This window comes from Crinia signifera, chromosome 3, assembly GCF_055691185.1.
Source record: "Crinia signifera chromosome 3, ASM5569118v1, whole genome shotgun sequence".
NCBI lineage: Eukaryota > Metazoa > Chordata > Amphibia > Anura > Myobatrachidae > Crinia > Crinia signifera.
In genome coordinates, this window is record NC_139219.1 from 16,263,185 (window position 1) to 16,279,045 (window position 15,861).

The 15,861-nt window shown below is 42.9% G+C and overlaps 1 protein-coding gene across 1 annotated transcript in view; it reads right to left on the reverse strand.

Annotated features, from left to right (window-relative positions):
- Positions 1-8,163: 8,163 nt before the first annotated feature.
- The window catches only part of SLC35B2 (solute carrier family 35 member B2), a 21,094-nt gene continuing 13,396 nt past the window's right edge, over positions 8,164-15,861 (reverse strand). The window contains exons 2-4 of the mRNA XM_083175390.1: positions 12,005-12,195; positions 9,549-9,706; positions 8,164-9,406 (exon numbers count right to left, since the gene is read on the reverse strand). Coding sequence (XP_083031516.1) covers positions 8,468-9,406; positions 9,549-9,706; positions 12,005-12,195 — 1,288 coding nt within the window. The 3' untranslated portion in view covers positions 8,164-8,467. The remainder of the gene's footprint in view (positions 9,407-9,548; positions 9,707-12,004; positions 12,196-15,861) is intronic.

Here is a 15,861-nt window from a genome sequence, read left to right on the forward strand (position 1 = left end):
TGGTGCCGGGCATTGGTACCAAGAGTGCCACTCATATTTTTGTTTTAAATACAATTAAATGTATTTAATGACACATTCATTTATTTTTCACTAAATGCTGTCAGTTATATTTATGTTCTTTACTGACTGGGTAATGGATATTTTACATTTAGTTCACCAGGGGTTAACATCTATAGTCAGGATAGGATCTATAATTAATCTGTGCTAAATCACAGTATTATAATTATGGGCAGTTGCTGCACCTGTACTTCCTGATATAATGTTTTAATAATCCAGTATCATATAATGAGTGTGCCGCTGTCTCTTTCCAAATCGAGATGCAATTGTCTTTATTATTATGCTATCTCTTTAGGATGCGGTACAGTTGCTTTTATTGGGTACACACTAGGATATTTCCAGATTGTGCTCTCTCAATCGGCACACACCCAAACAACTGTTTTATGGTTGACACGTTGAGTGTCGACTACTGGGTTTTTTATATTCAGGAATCGCTGCCTTCATATATTAATTAGAGGTCACAACGCTGAAATATCATTAATACATGGTCGTTATAGAGGTAAAGGTTTTTTAATAGGTGCTGTGGTGTTACTTATAGAGCTGCGCATCCACCGGCTTGTGCCGTGGGAGCACGCTCGTTCTCACTATGTAAGCAGCGCTGGGGTATCTCCAATGACCTCTTGGGACCCCCTGTTAAGTCAACATATATGCTGCTGCTTACAAGTGCTGTACACCTCTCTCTGACCGGTGATATTTTCAGCGTTACTGTGTATTAATGATTTCTCAACTGCATTCAGCGTCTGCTGCCACGTGCAGTGAGATCGTGCGCTCCTTTGTATTAGTAAGTGCACGCTAGTTCTGGTTCATATTTCTCTCTATCACATAGTGTCACGTAACATGGGGGTTTCTAAAGTGCATTCAAAACATTTGCGACATTAGGTGAACATTCAGGTACATTTAAATATCCAACATCACGCGCCTATGCGCATTTCTCCGGCTTTGCCGGCTTCCTCAGGGCAAGCCGAGTGACTCTCCTTGCAAGGTATTTATTCTGCTTCCTTAGTTACCGTTGTCATGGGGTGGGTCTTAGTCGTCATTCTCCGTTTTATTGTTCTTTATTCATTTGTAGCGTGTTTTATTGCTCCTGTTTTTTTGTTATTATTGCTGGTTCCATTAATTTGGTTGTAGTTATTATTCCTATTTATTATATGATCATTTATATCGATTTCAGTTCGATGTTCTCTATAGTTGGTCTCAGCGATAGCTATTAATGACAAGGAAGGTGGCACTTATTCCTATGGCCATACATTGCCCTCATTCCTATTTTTTATATATGTGAGTGTTTGTGGGCAATATCGTACATACATATATATATGATTCTCTGTTGGTTTTTTTGCATAAATTTCCTTTTGTTCTTTATTTTTTATTTTTTATTATTTATTATTATTTATTATTTTTTATTATTTTTTATTTTTTATTTTTTATTCTTTATTTATTATTTGTTGTTTGTATAATATTCCTTATTTCTATTTTTTGTTTTTTGTTTTTTATATATATATCTTCATTTGCTATATATATATTTTCTTCTGTATTTTTTATCTGTTTATCATAATTATTCTTGTTCAATTCCAATCTTTTTGAATCATTTTATTAATTTCTGTGCCCCCTTTCCTCCGGGGAAATATCTCCTTTGATTTATGAAGTGTTATGCCAATTTCTGTTGAATATTTCATTTATTGTACTCTCGAATACGTCTCATATTGATTTAATAGATCTTAAATTTTATCTTTACTCTGGGAAAAATTCACTTATTAGGCGAATTATAAGTGATGTATAGGTGTGCATATTTATAGTGATAATTGTAGTGATACTAAATTACATCCAAGTGATATCAGATTAATATCTATACTTGCTACATTGATGTGATCTACTAATAAAGACCTATGTGTGGTCGTGTCCAGTGATGAAGAGAGAGGAAAAACTGCTTTCCTTTCATGGTGAATAAAAATCATTAGTGCAACTGTAATATTTAGGTGAAAAAACATGTGAAAAAAACCCTTACTGGCTTCTTATTGATTGATTAAATATTCAGTATATTTATAATGTACGTATTTGTCGTACCTACTCACATAGGTTATGTGTAATTCAATGATCAGTATATTTGTATGTGCCTATTTACAATAGTTCATTGTGTTCTTATATCAATATAAGTTCGGTGTACACATGCATGGTAATTTATTCAATACTCTTGTTTTCTCCAGGGTATATAGTGTACCCTTGCTGCATTCACTTTGTGGGTCATGTATCGTCATAATCTGTATTAAACATATGCAACTGTGCATGTAATTTCATACACTTTGCATAGTAACTATTTTTGGAATTTTTGTTAAGTTGTTTTTTGTTTTTTATTTTTTATTTATTTTTTATTTATTTTTTATTTTCATTCTTAGTTCTATTATTTTCATTTGATATCTTTTGATTGTTTTCCAACAGAGATTATTCCGGTGTCTTGTATGTATTAACTCTCCCTTCTAGGTGGACATAGGTTCTTCTTGCCCTCCATCTCTGATAGATCCTATATCATGGTAAGTATCAGTGAGACTGTGCTCCCTAGTCTTCTCACTTCTTCCGAATTGTTCTTCTTATCTCTCCTTCTTAACGTGATTTTGGTTTTTTTCCCTTTTTTTCTCAAGGTAAGTTAATCATCCAGAAAGGTCATGAAGTTGTTGTTTTCATTTAGGCCTCTGGGTATTACTGTATCCATCTGGAAAATCATTCTTGTTTCTCTTTTGGCCAATTCCTTGCTCAGGTTGCCTCCCCTGATTCCCATCTTGATTTTCTCCAGGCCATATGCCTTCAGATGGTCAGGGTTACATCCATGTTTTTGTTCGAAATGGCGTGCTACACTCGTCAATTGTTTGAAATTCGAACGATCCTTTTTGGCATTTCTGATGTTGTTGGCATGCTCCAACAGGCGCACCTTTAGTTTCCTACTAGTCATTCCTATGTACTTCTTCTGACAACTGCACTGTAAACAGTATATGACACCAACTGTATTACAGTTGATGTATCCTTTTATCTGATTGATCTTTCCATACCTATCTTGGTAGGTTTTAGTTTTCTCCATGTATCTGCATGCTCGACAATCCCCACATGAGTAGCTGCCCTCAGCTATATCTTTTTCTGGTTTGTTTGAGAAGTGGCTGCTCACCAGTTTGTCCTTCAGATTGGATGATTTTCTCCAGCTTACATTGGCTTTTGTCCCAATTATGGGTGCCAGTTTCTCATCTGTAAGTAGTACATTCCAGTGTCTTTGTAAAATTGTCTGGATTTCATCCCATTGGTTGCAGTAGGTGCCAATGAAGCGGACTTTATTATCCTCGCTTCTTGGAGTTTTCGTTTTTGGAGTGAGTAGTTGTTGTCTGTCAATCCTCCTAGTCTCTTTTTTGCTTTTCCTGATGTTATTCCTACTGTAACCTCTCTGTAGGAGTCGTTTCTCCAGCTCTTCTGCTCTTAGATCGTATGTTTCTAAACTCGAGCAGTTCCTTCTTATTCTGAGCAGCTCTCCTTTAGGGATATTTTTCCGTGTTGCTGGAAAGTGCGAGCTACTAAAATGGAGAATACTGTTTGTGGCAGTGTTTTTTCTATAGAGGTCAGTTCTCAAATCCCCCTCCTCTGAAATTTCTATCGTCAAATCCAGGAATGTGACTTTCCGTTGGCTCATCTCTGTAGTTAATTTCAAGTTCCAGGCATTGTTGTTCAGAATTTCGATGAACTCCTTAAAAAGGGCCTGAGGTCCTTCCCACAATATTAGTAGGTCGTCTATGTAACGGTACCATGCATTTATGTGTTTCGTATATTTTTCCAGATGTTCACTGAACACATGCTCCTTCTCCCACCACCCGAGGTACAGGTTGGCATATGTTGGTGCACACGTAGTGCCCATTGCTGTACCCCGGGTCTGTAGGAAGAAGTGACCGTTAAAAACGAAGAAGTTCTTCGTTAGGATGAACCTCAGTAGTTCACTCAAAAAATTATTGTGTTCTGTTTGGACTCCCATGCTTAGGAAATATTCCGTTGCATGTATTCCCACTTCGTGGTCTATACTTGTATACAATGCCTCTACATCACAGGTACAGAGCCAAGTATTTTCTGTGGTTGTGATGTTCTCCAATTTGTTCAAGATGTCCATTGAGTCCCTTGTGTATGAGGGTAGTTCTATAACAAATTTCCTTAGGTGGGAGTCCACATACATGCTGGCCCTTTCCGTCAGATTATCAATCCCGGATACGATCGGCCTTCCTGGGGGTTGCTTGTCATTTTTATGTATCTTAGGAAGTACATATATTGTGGATACCTTAGGATGTTCAGTCCACAAAAAATCATGATCTTGTTTGTCTATCACGTTGTTTTGTAATGCTCTTTTGAGTACATTCTGATATTCCTGTTGGAAATTCGGTAATGGATTTACAAGGAGGCGCTTATAGCACTGTTTGTCGTTTAGTTGTCTGCTGATCTCTTTTGTATAGTCTTCTTTTGACCATAAAACGACATTCCCCCCTTTATCCGAGGGCTTTATTATTATGTCGCTCCAAGATTTTATTTCTTCTAGGGCTGCCCTTTCCTCCTTACTCATATTGTCCTTTTTCCGTGGATAATGTTTTTTCATTAGTTTGTCCAGATCCCTGGACACTAGATCTTGATAAACTTGTACTTGTGGACATATATGTGGTGAGGGTGTGAATTTAGACTTTTTCTTTAATCTTTTCTCCCTAGGGGGAGGACATGATGACTCTTCCTCCAGTTCTTCAAGAGCTCTCAGTGCTTCCATTTCTTGAGGATCCCAATTCTCACCCGCTGTGTTGCCTTCTTGGGTGGTATTAAAGAATTTCTTTAAAAGTAACTTCCTAGTGAAGAGATGTAAATCTTTTTCCAATTCGAATCTATCCATATTTTTAGATGGTGAAAAGCTGAGACCTTTTGAAAGGACATTAACTTGTTCTTGGTTTAGGATTCTATTCGTCAAATTGATTACTTGGAGATGGCCTTCTTCAGTTTCTAGTATCTCTTGTGACTCTTGTATTTCCTTCTCACAGCTTTCTCTTCCCAATCTCTTGTGTCCCTTTTTCTTTGATTTCTTTGCTCCTCTTCTTGTTTTCTGCCAGGACCGTTTCCGATGTTCCGACCCCCACCTAAAAAATTCTGTTTTGTCCGTTGGGTGTGGCTGATGTTCTCTATTGATTCTCCTTCAGAGGATTCCATTTCTGAGGTGCTATATCCTGAGGCACCTCGTTCTTCATTGGTTGTTTTCTTGGAACTCCATCTGAAGATTTTATTACTGAGGAAGTCGTTTTTATCCCTCATAAATTTGCGTTGCTTTCTTTCTTTGAGTATCTTCTCAAAGTTGTCAACATCACCCCTAAATTTTTCATACATCTTCCTAAATTGTTCGGAATTCTCATGATCTTTAAGTTTTTCGCTGGTCTTGCTAATATCTCTTGTTATTTTCTCCATCTTACGTGTCTCTTGTTTGATCAATATTTGTATTAATTCCCTTGAGCACTTTAGGAGGGCCATTTCCCATTCTTTTTGTAGGTCTTCTTCAATTTCGTAGGCGGGGGCTAATTTTGGTCTCAGGCCTCTAGGGACCAGCTGTTGCTTAATGTAATTTTCCAAAGTAATCTTGCTCCATATTGTTTTAGTTTGTTTATACATTAGATCTTTCAAAGTGAACAGATCCTCCGTCCATCTGGTGGGTTGGTTGGGTTGTTCTCCACCTGTTGTTTCCCCAAAAAGGGTATCTGTTTCACCCGACCACCGATCTCGACGGCTATCCAGGTCTTTACTTAGACTAAAGGAAGTCATGATCTCGGCTTTGTTAAAATCCTGTGTTTTAATCAGTGGAATTTCTAATGTTACACACTTTGTAGAGTTTTTCAGCTTGTATTGCTTTTTAATGGGTAATTATTCCTCACTCGTGCTGGAATTAGTGATCTGTGATAGCCACAGTATGTGTACAGTGAATTGAAAGAAAGAGTTTTTTAATTCCGCACTGGGTGCTCTTATTTGTTCGTCCTCCTGCTTTTATATTTCTGTATTCTTGTCTAATACTCTTTATTTTTCACTGAGTACTTTCTCTGATTTTTATATTCGTCAAGAGCGTGGTGCAACCCCTCTCCTAATAATAGTAGACAATTTATGAGAAAAAAGGGGGGTAAAGGTAGGAGATTTGTGGAGTGCACTCCGAAATATATTGTAGGGGACGTCCAACTGAATATTGCCACAGTTTCTAAAATTTAGCTTTTATTAGTTCGTTTAAAAAGAGGTGTGCAATTCACACCCTCTCATATAAGACAATAGTAAAGATGTGCAAAATAAAGAAAAAGAAAATGTGGTTAAAAACAGGATGTGGATACTAATATTTTTTCTATTTTTGTACTCTAATGTCTGTGAAACCCCTGTTTCGTTCTGTGGGATTTGTATTATATCCCTAGGCTTTTATATCGCTGAACACAACTTCATTTACAGTGCATCACCATTCATTTTTTATTGCAAGCAATGTATCATTTATTTGGCACAGAGTATTCTGTTTAATACAATGTGTCGATATGCCAGCTCCCATCTACTATATTGCAGAGTAGTTACATTTGTTGCTAGCCTCTAGGGGTGGTTTATAAAGGTCATTGATGCAATAAACATTCAATTAATATTCTAACCTGTTGTGATGCCGTCATATGAAGTGTGTGATAGAGTTCCTTGTTCTCAATTTCACAGTATGTGACCTCAAATAATTATACAATCAGTTCAATCAATTGTGTGCATGTCCCTATATTGTGGGTTCATGTCTGAATAATTGATAACTGTTGAGTATCCTCACTATATAGGACTGCCGTACTATATTGTCATTGGCGTCCTCCCTGGTGCCGGGCATTGGTACCAAGAGTGCCACTCATATTTTTGTTTTAAATACAATTAAATGTATTTAATGACACATTCATTTATTTTTCACTAAATGCTGTCAGTTATATTTATGTTCTTTACTGACTGGGTAATGGATATTTTACATTTAGTTCACCAGGGGTTAACATCTATAGTCAGGATAGGATCTATAATTAATCTGTGCTAAATCACAGTATTATAATTATGGGCAGTTGCTGCACCTGTACTTCCTGATATAATGTTTTAATAATCCAGTATCATATAATGAGTGTGCCGCTGTCTCTTTCCAAATCGAGATGCAATTGTCTTTATTATTATGCTATCTCTTTAGGATGCGGTACAGTTGCTTTTATTGGGTACACACTAGGATATTTCCAGATTGTGCTCTCTCAATCGGCACACACCCAAACAACTGTTTTATGGTTGACACGTTGAGTGTCGACTACTGGGTTTTTTATATTCAGGAATCGCTGCCTTCATATATTAATTAGAGGTCACAACGCTGAAATATCATTAATACATGGTCGTTATAGAGGTAAAGGTTTTTTAATAGGTGCTGTGGTGTTACTTATAGAGCTGCGCATCCACCGGCTTGTGCCGTGGGAGCACGCTCGTTCTCACTATGTAAGCAGCGCTGGGGTATCTCCAATGACCTCTTGGGACCCCCTGTTAAGTCAACATATATGCTGCTGCTTACAAGTGCTGTACACCTCTCTCTGACCGGTGATATTTTCAGCGTTACTGTGTATTAATGATTTCTCAACTGCATTCAGCGTCTGCTGCCACGTGCAGTGAGATCGTGCGCTCCTTTGTATTAGTAAGTGCACGCTAGTTCTGGTTCATATTTCTCTCTATCACATAGTGTCACGTAACATGGGGGTTTCTAAAGTGCATTCAAAACATTTGCGACATTAGGTGAACATTCAGGTACATTTAAATATGTACCTACAGTTTGCAGTCTGTGGCTACCAAGCTGGTAAAATAATATTCAAATCAGTTGGGTGGGGTGCTACTCTAAGTTGAAGGAGTCCCAACCTTCAGGTGTACAGGCGCACACAATATTAGCTTATGGGAGGGGTTATAGAAACAGGTGTCTCCCTTGTGCTTGGCATTGCCGTGTGCCCAAAAACTAGATGATGTTCCATTGCAGTCACATAGCCCAGATTATAAGGTGCCCTAAATAAAACACTTATTGTGGTATTTTGTAATCGAAGGGAGGAAACTAAATTAGGAAACAACATGTAAACGTACCGTTTAATAATGCAGTACATACTGGTCCTCAAATTAAAATAATAATAAAAAAAAGAATCACAAATAAAATATTGTTGGACTTCGCGCGTCCTTCTTAGAAGTCAGCATTTACCGTATCAGTAAAAGTTTCAACTGCCCTAAATGTGGTTCAGACAACTACTCCAGAATTCCAGCGCTCCGTAGAGTTTCTTTCCATCAGTCTGTGAGACGAGGCCCCATTTAATGGGTCGATAAAACATAGTAGATGAGACATTACTTCACTAACAATTAAGCTCTACTTTCAGACTTTCTGCACCACCGGAATATCAACCGCTTTCCTGCCCTTCTTCTTCATCCGCCCCCGGGCGTAGACACGTAAAAATAAGGCAAGGAAGACCACAGCCACCCCCACTGCCCCAACTGGGGTGACGGGGTGGCCATAGAGCAGACATGACAGGAGAATGGCCAAAGCCTGCCGTAGAGTCATAATAATGGTAAAAATGGCTGCCCCGAATTTGTTAATGGTGTAAAATATGAAGAGTTGGCCAAAAGCGGAGCAAACGGACAAGAGAGCTGCATGGAAAGCAAAATCTGGGTGCCGGGTCATGAACAGAAAAGACTCCTGCAGAGCACCCTGCTCCAGGAGAGAGAAGACCGTGAAGAGGCAGGAGAAGAGGTTCACCCCAAACATCATCTGCACAGAGGACATCTTGTACTTGAAGAGAGAGTCCTGCCAGTTCGACGTGAAGCTGTCAAACACTATGTAGCCCATCAGGATGATCACGCCGGAAAAAGTGGTGACTCCAGAAGGTCGGTAACTCTCCCCATTGGACAGCAGGAACATGCTGACGCCAACTGAAATGAGAACAGCCGTAAAATACTCCCAGTACTCGTAGCTCTTGTGCGAGACCAGCTTTCCCATCAACATGACCGGGATGACCTTGGATGCTTTGGCCAAGACCTGAGTGGGGAAACTGATGAACTTGAGCGCCTCGTATTGGCACCAGCTGCTAAGGATGTTGGAGAGCGAGGCAAATGAGTATTTGTACATGGGTGCCCCGTGGCGCGGCTGCTTGGTGGAGGCACAGTAGATCCCGGCCACCGTGAGAGCCAGGATACGGTTCATGAACACCAAGAACTGAGAGTCTCTGAACTTTTCTCCAGGGACCCCGGGCTCGATTGCAGTGTAGGTACGGGTCATTACCCGCTCTTGTAGCACACCCCATGTAAGGTAAGAGACCTGTGTTAAGACAATAAGAGATACATTCTGAGTTTATGATTGAATTGGCCACCATATTTGCCTGCCAGCTAATCCCGTTAGACCTAAAGTCATTAGTCATACCCGTTTGCCTATTAAACACCAACACCTCATGGTCTCTTACCTGAAGTCCGGCTGCACAAAAGAGTAACTTGAAAATCTGCTGGGTGGTGGACGAGTCCGCTTCTACTCGAGCTGCAGAAGAAGGCTCATCCGAAACCATAGACTTTGATTCGTTCCCAAATACGCATGATTTTACCAAAGGGAAACAGAGACCACGACCTACGGCAGACATGAGCAGGAAGTGAGATGGAGAATACTGAATACAGTTTGCTACGTACAATGCTAAGGTTCTGTATGTCAGAATCGGGGCACATGGCAATGTTCGGAAAACAGTAGCAGCCTGACCTACCATAATGCGCTATAGGAGGTGGGAGTGTGATGCTGTTCCGGGATACGGTGATTAAATGTACATAGAATATGATGGCAGATAAGAACCACTTGGTCTATCTGGTCTAGTCTAGTCCTACCAGTAGATTTTTGGATTGTGGGAATGCTGTTCATTATAGCACCCTGCATCTTCCAAAACCTGTGCAGTTCCTCTGTCTTGCCTAGGGTGTCGCTCTCTGCTCTGGTGCTTCCAACACAGTCTGGTCTGTACCCAGTGGTGTTTTAAGAGATCAGGATGCCCGTGTGCAGCCTCCTCCGTCCGCGCCCCCTCTTCTCTGCTGGGAGCAGCACTGTGTAGTAGGGTATGAGCGACCATTTTCCCCGCTGATTTTTGTATGACGACTGCTGCTGACGGCAACAGCGCAGGGTTTTGGAGTCTGAGCACTAGAGCGCTCAGACTCCACTGTGCATATAGCTGGGAAAATTACCACAGCGCCAGTTTTCCAGAGATTTCGGCAGAACTCCTGCCGCTGGACTCTGTACACTGCACCCACTATAAATACACCTCTGTCTGGCTCTCATTACAGACCGGAGTGTACTATGGCCCTTATTCAGATCTGATCGCAGTACAGATTTGTTTGGAAAATGGGCAAAACCATGTGCACTGCAGGTGAGGCAAAAGAGGAACTGCAGGGGTTTAGAAAGGCGCAGGGTGCTACAATAAGCAGTAAACATGCATGTACTCAAATTACACATATATCACACACACACACATAGCATGTACAATGCATGTGTCACACACATAGGAATGAGAACATGCATGTATAATAGACATAACCATGTACAAGGGAACATACATATGATGCACATATATTGGCCCTTATTCTGGTGGACTCGCTCAGGCGTGAATTCGCACAAGTGCGATTCACTCTAACCCCGCACCACCCATTCGGACGCCGAATTCGATTGCAAGGCTTGCAGATGGATGTTTTGCATGAACATCCATTCGCATTACAGTGGGAACCTCCCCCATCTTTCGATTGTTGCGGACCATTGAATGATGTAGAAAGCGCACACATATATAAGTGTGGCCCAGACCACTCGTACATATGAGCGAAGAAATGCAAGGAATTGGGCGGGCAGCTGACATCCGGTTATGTCACCTGTCCGCCCTCGCCCCGCACGTGCGCCACGACTGCATTAGCATGTGTATGCCCAGCATGTCATGGGAACGCCCATGAAACGCTGGGCGTTCACATATGTTAATGGCCCAGGCCAGCACCCCACGTCCCAAAACATCGGTCCCAGTGCAAAGCTGCGCCCGACCAAATCAATTAGAATAAGGGCCATTGTGTATGAGAACGAACATGAATAACTGCCTCATAGTTATATATAGATAGAGTATTCAGCAGCTTGCAGCTGACAACACATAGTTGGTGACCTTTATTATATATTGCTAGGATTTTTATGTTATATAGTGTATATATAGTGTAACTGTAACACCCTCGTTAGGGAGGGGTCCATAACTACCTGATCATCACGTTGTTTGCAAACAGCTAAATGTTCCTGTCCCTTATCTGCATCATAAAGCTATATATTGTATAGTATTGTGTTCACTCTAGGATGGAGACCGGGCAGGGCGCCGGGGGGCGGACCGGGCCACAGCTGGGGGCATGCCCGGGCTGCCGGCGTCATCAAAGGGGTGTGCCCGGGTCGCCGGCATCATCAAAGGGGCGTGCCCGGGTCGCCAACGTCAACTACTTCCTGCTCTTTTCTCTGCTGCATCCGATCATATCCAGGCCCTACCTCTTCCTCCAGGTACCGTCACATTTCCCTTGCAGCACCAGGCCTCTGGTCCACTTATATCTACCTGTGGCCCGAGTGATACCCACCCTCACTCCCATGCTGCTTTCTACTCAACCTGCCAAGAATCTCCCCCAACATTCATTCCTCAATGCGCGCCTTCACTCAAGCAATATGGCCTGATAATCATTTTCAACCTGCAACATTCCTATAACTACCGCATCCCACTAGCTCCTATGGTGGGGTGACTTCCCACGCACAGGACCTGTCCACCCCATGTGCAAAACAGGTCCTGCAAGATCGCGCACAATGCCCCCTATTCCACATTGTACACATATAATACACAGGTTGTACATGCATGTATAACACAAACGCAGACCCTCTTACCCGTCTCCAGATAGTTCTTGCGTTTGAAGTAGTGAATTAGCAGAAAGCCCGGTACCAGGATGGTCCCATATCCGGCAATATTCACGATGAAACGCACCAGCCAGAATTCCGCCCATGTGTCCGGTGCGGCTGGTTTGGGGGGCGGTTCCTCAGCACAGACCCCAAGGAGAGTTATTAGAAGGAGCAGGAACCTGCACAGAAAGGGAAGGTGTTACCATAATATACGCACTGTTCTCCGGCTAACATAATAGTACTACAACTCCCAGAGATCACATTCTGCTCTCCTGTGAGAGTCACTATGTATGGTGGATGCAGCAGGCCACACGGGATCATTACTAGAACACCTGCTTGGTGTGGTGCTATTTAATGATAGATTACTGTGTATATCATTACTCTGCAATCACATGCGCTGTGCCATAAGATAAATGCTAGAAAACGCATTAAACAGTGACATTGACAGCGAGAAATTACGTTCACATTTCCTGTAACGGACAATGAGAACGACTAACGGTGGACGACATGTGACTGCCGATAAGACGTTATCTGGAGCCCACAATGGAGATTGTACTGATGTGTCAGGTCTCAGAGATTTACACACAACACACATCCCCACTGCATCTATGTATATACTCATTTACCCCCCACCGCATCTCTGTATATACTCATTTACCCCCCACCGCATCTCTGTATATACTCATTTACCCCCACTGCATCTCTGTATATACTCATTTACCCCCCACTGCATCTATGTATATACTCATTTATCCCCCACCGCATCTCTGTATATACTCATTTACCCCCACTGCATCTCTGTATATACTCATTTACCCCCCACTGCATCTATGTATATACTCATTTATCCCCCACCGCATCTCTGTATATACTCATTTACCCCCACTGCATCTCTGTATATACTCATTTACCCCCCACCGCATATCTGTATATACTCATTTACCCCCCACCACATCTATGTATATACTTATTTACCCCCCACCGCATCTATGTATATACTTATTTACCCCCCACTGCATCTATGTATATACTCATTTACCCCCCACTGCATCTATGTATATACTCATTTACCCCCCCCCCCCCCCACTGCATCTCTGTATATACTCATTTACCCCCCACTGCATCTCTGTATATACTCATTGACCAACACTGCATCTCTGTATATACTCATATAGCCCCACTGCATCTCTGTATATACTCATTTACCCCCACTGCATCCCTGTATATACTCATATAGCCCACTGCATCTCTGTATATACTCATATAGCCCACTGCATCTCTGTATATACTCATATAGCCCACTGCATCTCTGTGTATACTCATATAGCCCACTGCATCTCTGTGTATGCTCATTTACCCCCACTGCATCCTTGTTTATACACTCATATAGCCCCACTGCATCGCTGTGTATACTCTTTTACCCCCACTGCGTCTCTGTATATACTCATATAGCCCCACTGCATCTCTGAATATACTAATTAACTCCCACTGCATCTCTGTATATACTAATTGCCCCCCAATGCATCTCAGTATATACTCATCAGTGTTTGCAAAAACCACCCAAAAAAGTGGGTCCCGGGGACCCTTCACTTCTAAAAATTGGGGTCCTACCGGACCTTTTCTGGGTCCTAACGGAATAAAGCCTCCTCTCCCCTTCTCCCCAGCATGGCACATGTGGGTTGGGGGGGGGGGGGGGGGTAAGTATCAATTGGCCCACTTGCATAAAGATACATATATACTAGAAACTATATAAACCTGAAAACAGGGACAGTGCGCGCCGAAGGCGTACTAAAAATTTAGGGCATTTTTTTTTGGGGGGGGGGGGGAGTGGTGTGGTCACATAGTAGTACACATTACAGCACACACCGTTATGCCCAGTACACATTACAGCACACACTGTAATGCCCAGTACACATTACAGCACACACCGTTATGCCCAGTACACATTACAGCACACACCGTAATTCCCAGAGCACATTACACCACACACCGTTATGCCCAGTACACATTACAGCACACACTGTAATGCCCAGTACACATTACAGCACACACCGTTATGCCCAGTACACATTACAGCACACACTGTAATGCCCAGTACACATTACAGCACACACCGTTATGCCCAGTACACATTACAGCACACACTGTAATGCCCAGTACACATTACAGCACACACCGTTATGCCCAGTACACATTATAGCACACACCGTAATGCCCAGTACACATTATAGCACACACCGTTGGCCCACTCGCATAAAGATACATGTATACTAGAAACTATATAAACCCCGAAAACAGGGACAGTGCGCGCCGAAGGCTTGCGCTAAAAATTTAGGGCATTTTTGGGGGGGTAAGTGGTGTGGTCACATAGTAGTACACATTATAGCACACACCGAAATGCCCAGTACACATTATAGCACACACCGTAATGCCCAGTACACATTATAGCACACACAGTTATGCCCAGTACACATTATAGCACACACAATTATGCCCAGTACACATTATAGCACACACCGTAATGCCCAGTACACATTATAGCACACACCGTAAAGCCCAGTACACATTACAGCACACACCGTAATGCCCAGTACACATTACAGCACACACAGTTATGCCCAGTACACATTATAGCACACACCGATATGCCCAGTATGTATTATAGCACACAATGTAATGCCCAGTATTTATTATAGCAAATAAGTGCTGCTTACCTACATGCTTGTTGCCAGGGGTTACATGCTCCTTGCAGGGGTTACATGCTCCTTGCAGGGGTTACATTCTGGTTGGCGCAGGGGGGGGTTATTCTGGTTGCCAGGGGGGGTTATTCTGGTTGCCACAGGGGTGGGGGCGCATTTGTTGCTCGCTGCCCGGGGGGGGGGGGGGCTGGTAAAGCTGATACAAGCTGATGAAAGAGTAGGTGAGCGGGCTGTCTGCGAGGCGGGGGGACTGGATGTGGCTGGAAGAGCTGAAACGCTGCTTTGAGTTGAGCAGCGGGTCAGCTCTTCCAGCCACATCCAGTCCCCCACTGGGCTGACAGCCCGCTCACCTCTTATGCCGAGAGTGGCTGTCAGTTGTTACAGCCATATCGCATCCCGTCCCCCGCTCTCAGCAGCAGAATGGACGGGGGGCGGCAGAAGGATGCAGAGCCGCACAGACACTGACCGTGAACCTGCTCTCACAAATGGCAGGGCGTGCGGCTTTAGTAACTGCAGGGCGCGCACTTGCAATGATTGGCTGCCGGGTGGCCACTGTGTAATGATTGGGTCCCGGCGGCCGCTGCTGTGATTGGCTATCTCATATAGTGATAGTGCGCACGTCATGCAAAACGTGTAGTGCAGGGTTTCATAGTATACACTAAAAGTGCCCAAGGCAGGTGTATAAACAGGATATGTAGATTCACAAACAACGGTGTTGAGAAAGAGAAATATTAGTATTGCTAAAGGAGAATGAGTATTAGCGGTGAAAGAAATATAAAGCAAAACAGTATAATACCCCTTTTACACCAGAAATCCCGGATCCGACCCGGCATTTGGAAGAAGGATCCAAGCCGGGTCGGATCTGGGATTTACTCCATTTACACTGCGGTAGCCACCCGCAGTGTAGACGGAGGCGGCGCTTGGAGATGACATCATCTCCAAGTGCCGGGACTGCGGTGATCCCCGCCGGATACACCGGTCGCCGTGCAAGGTAAGCTGCTGGGCTGCCCTCAGCCCCCGTGCACCCCCCCAGCCGTCGTACGGGAGGTGAATGGATGCCGCACACAGGCATCCGTTCACCTCCTCCGCTGCCACCGCTGTCTGCAGAGAGTATAGTAGACAGCAGCGGAGGCTGTCTGTGCCCCA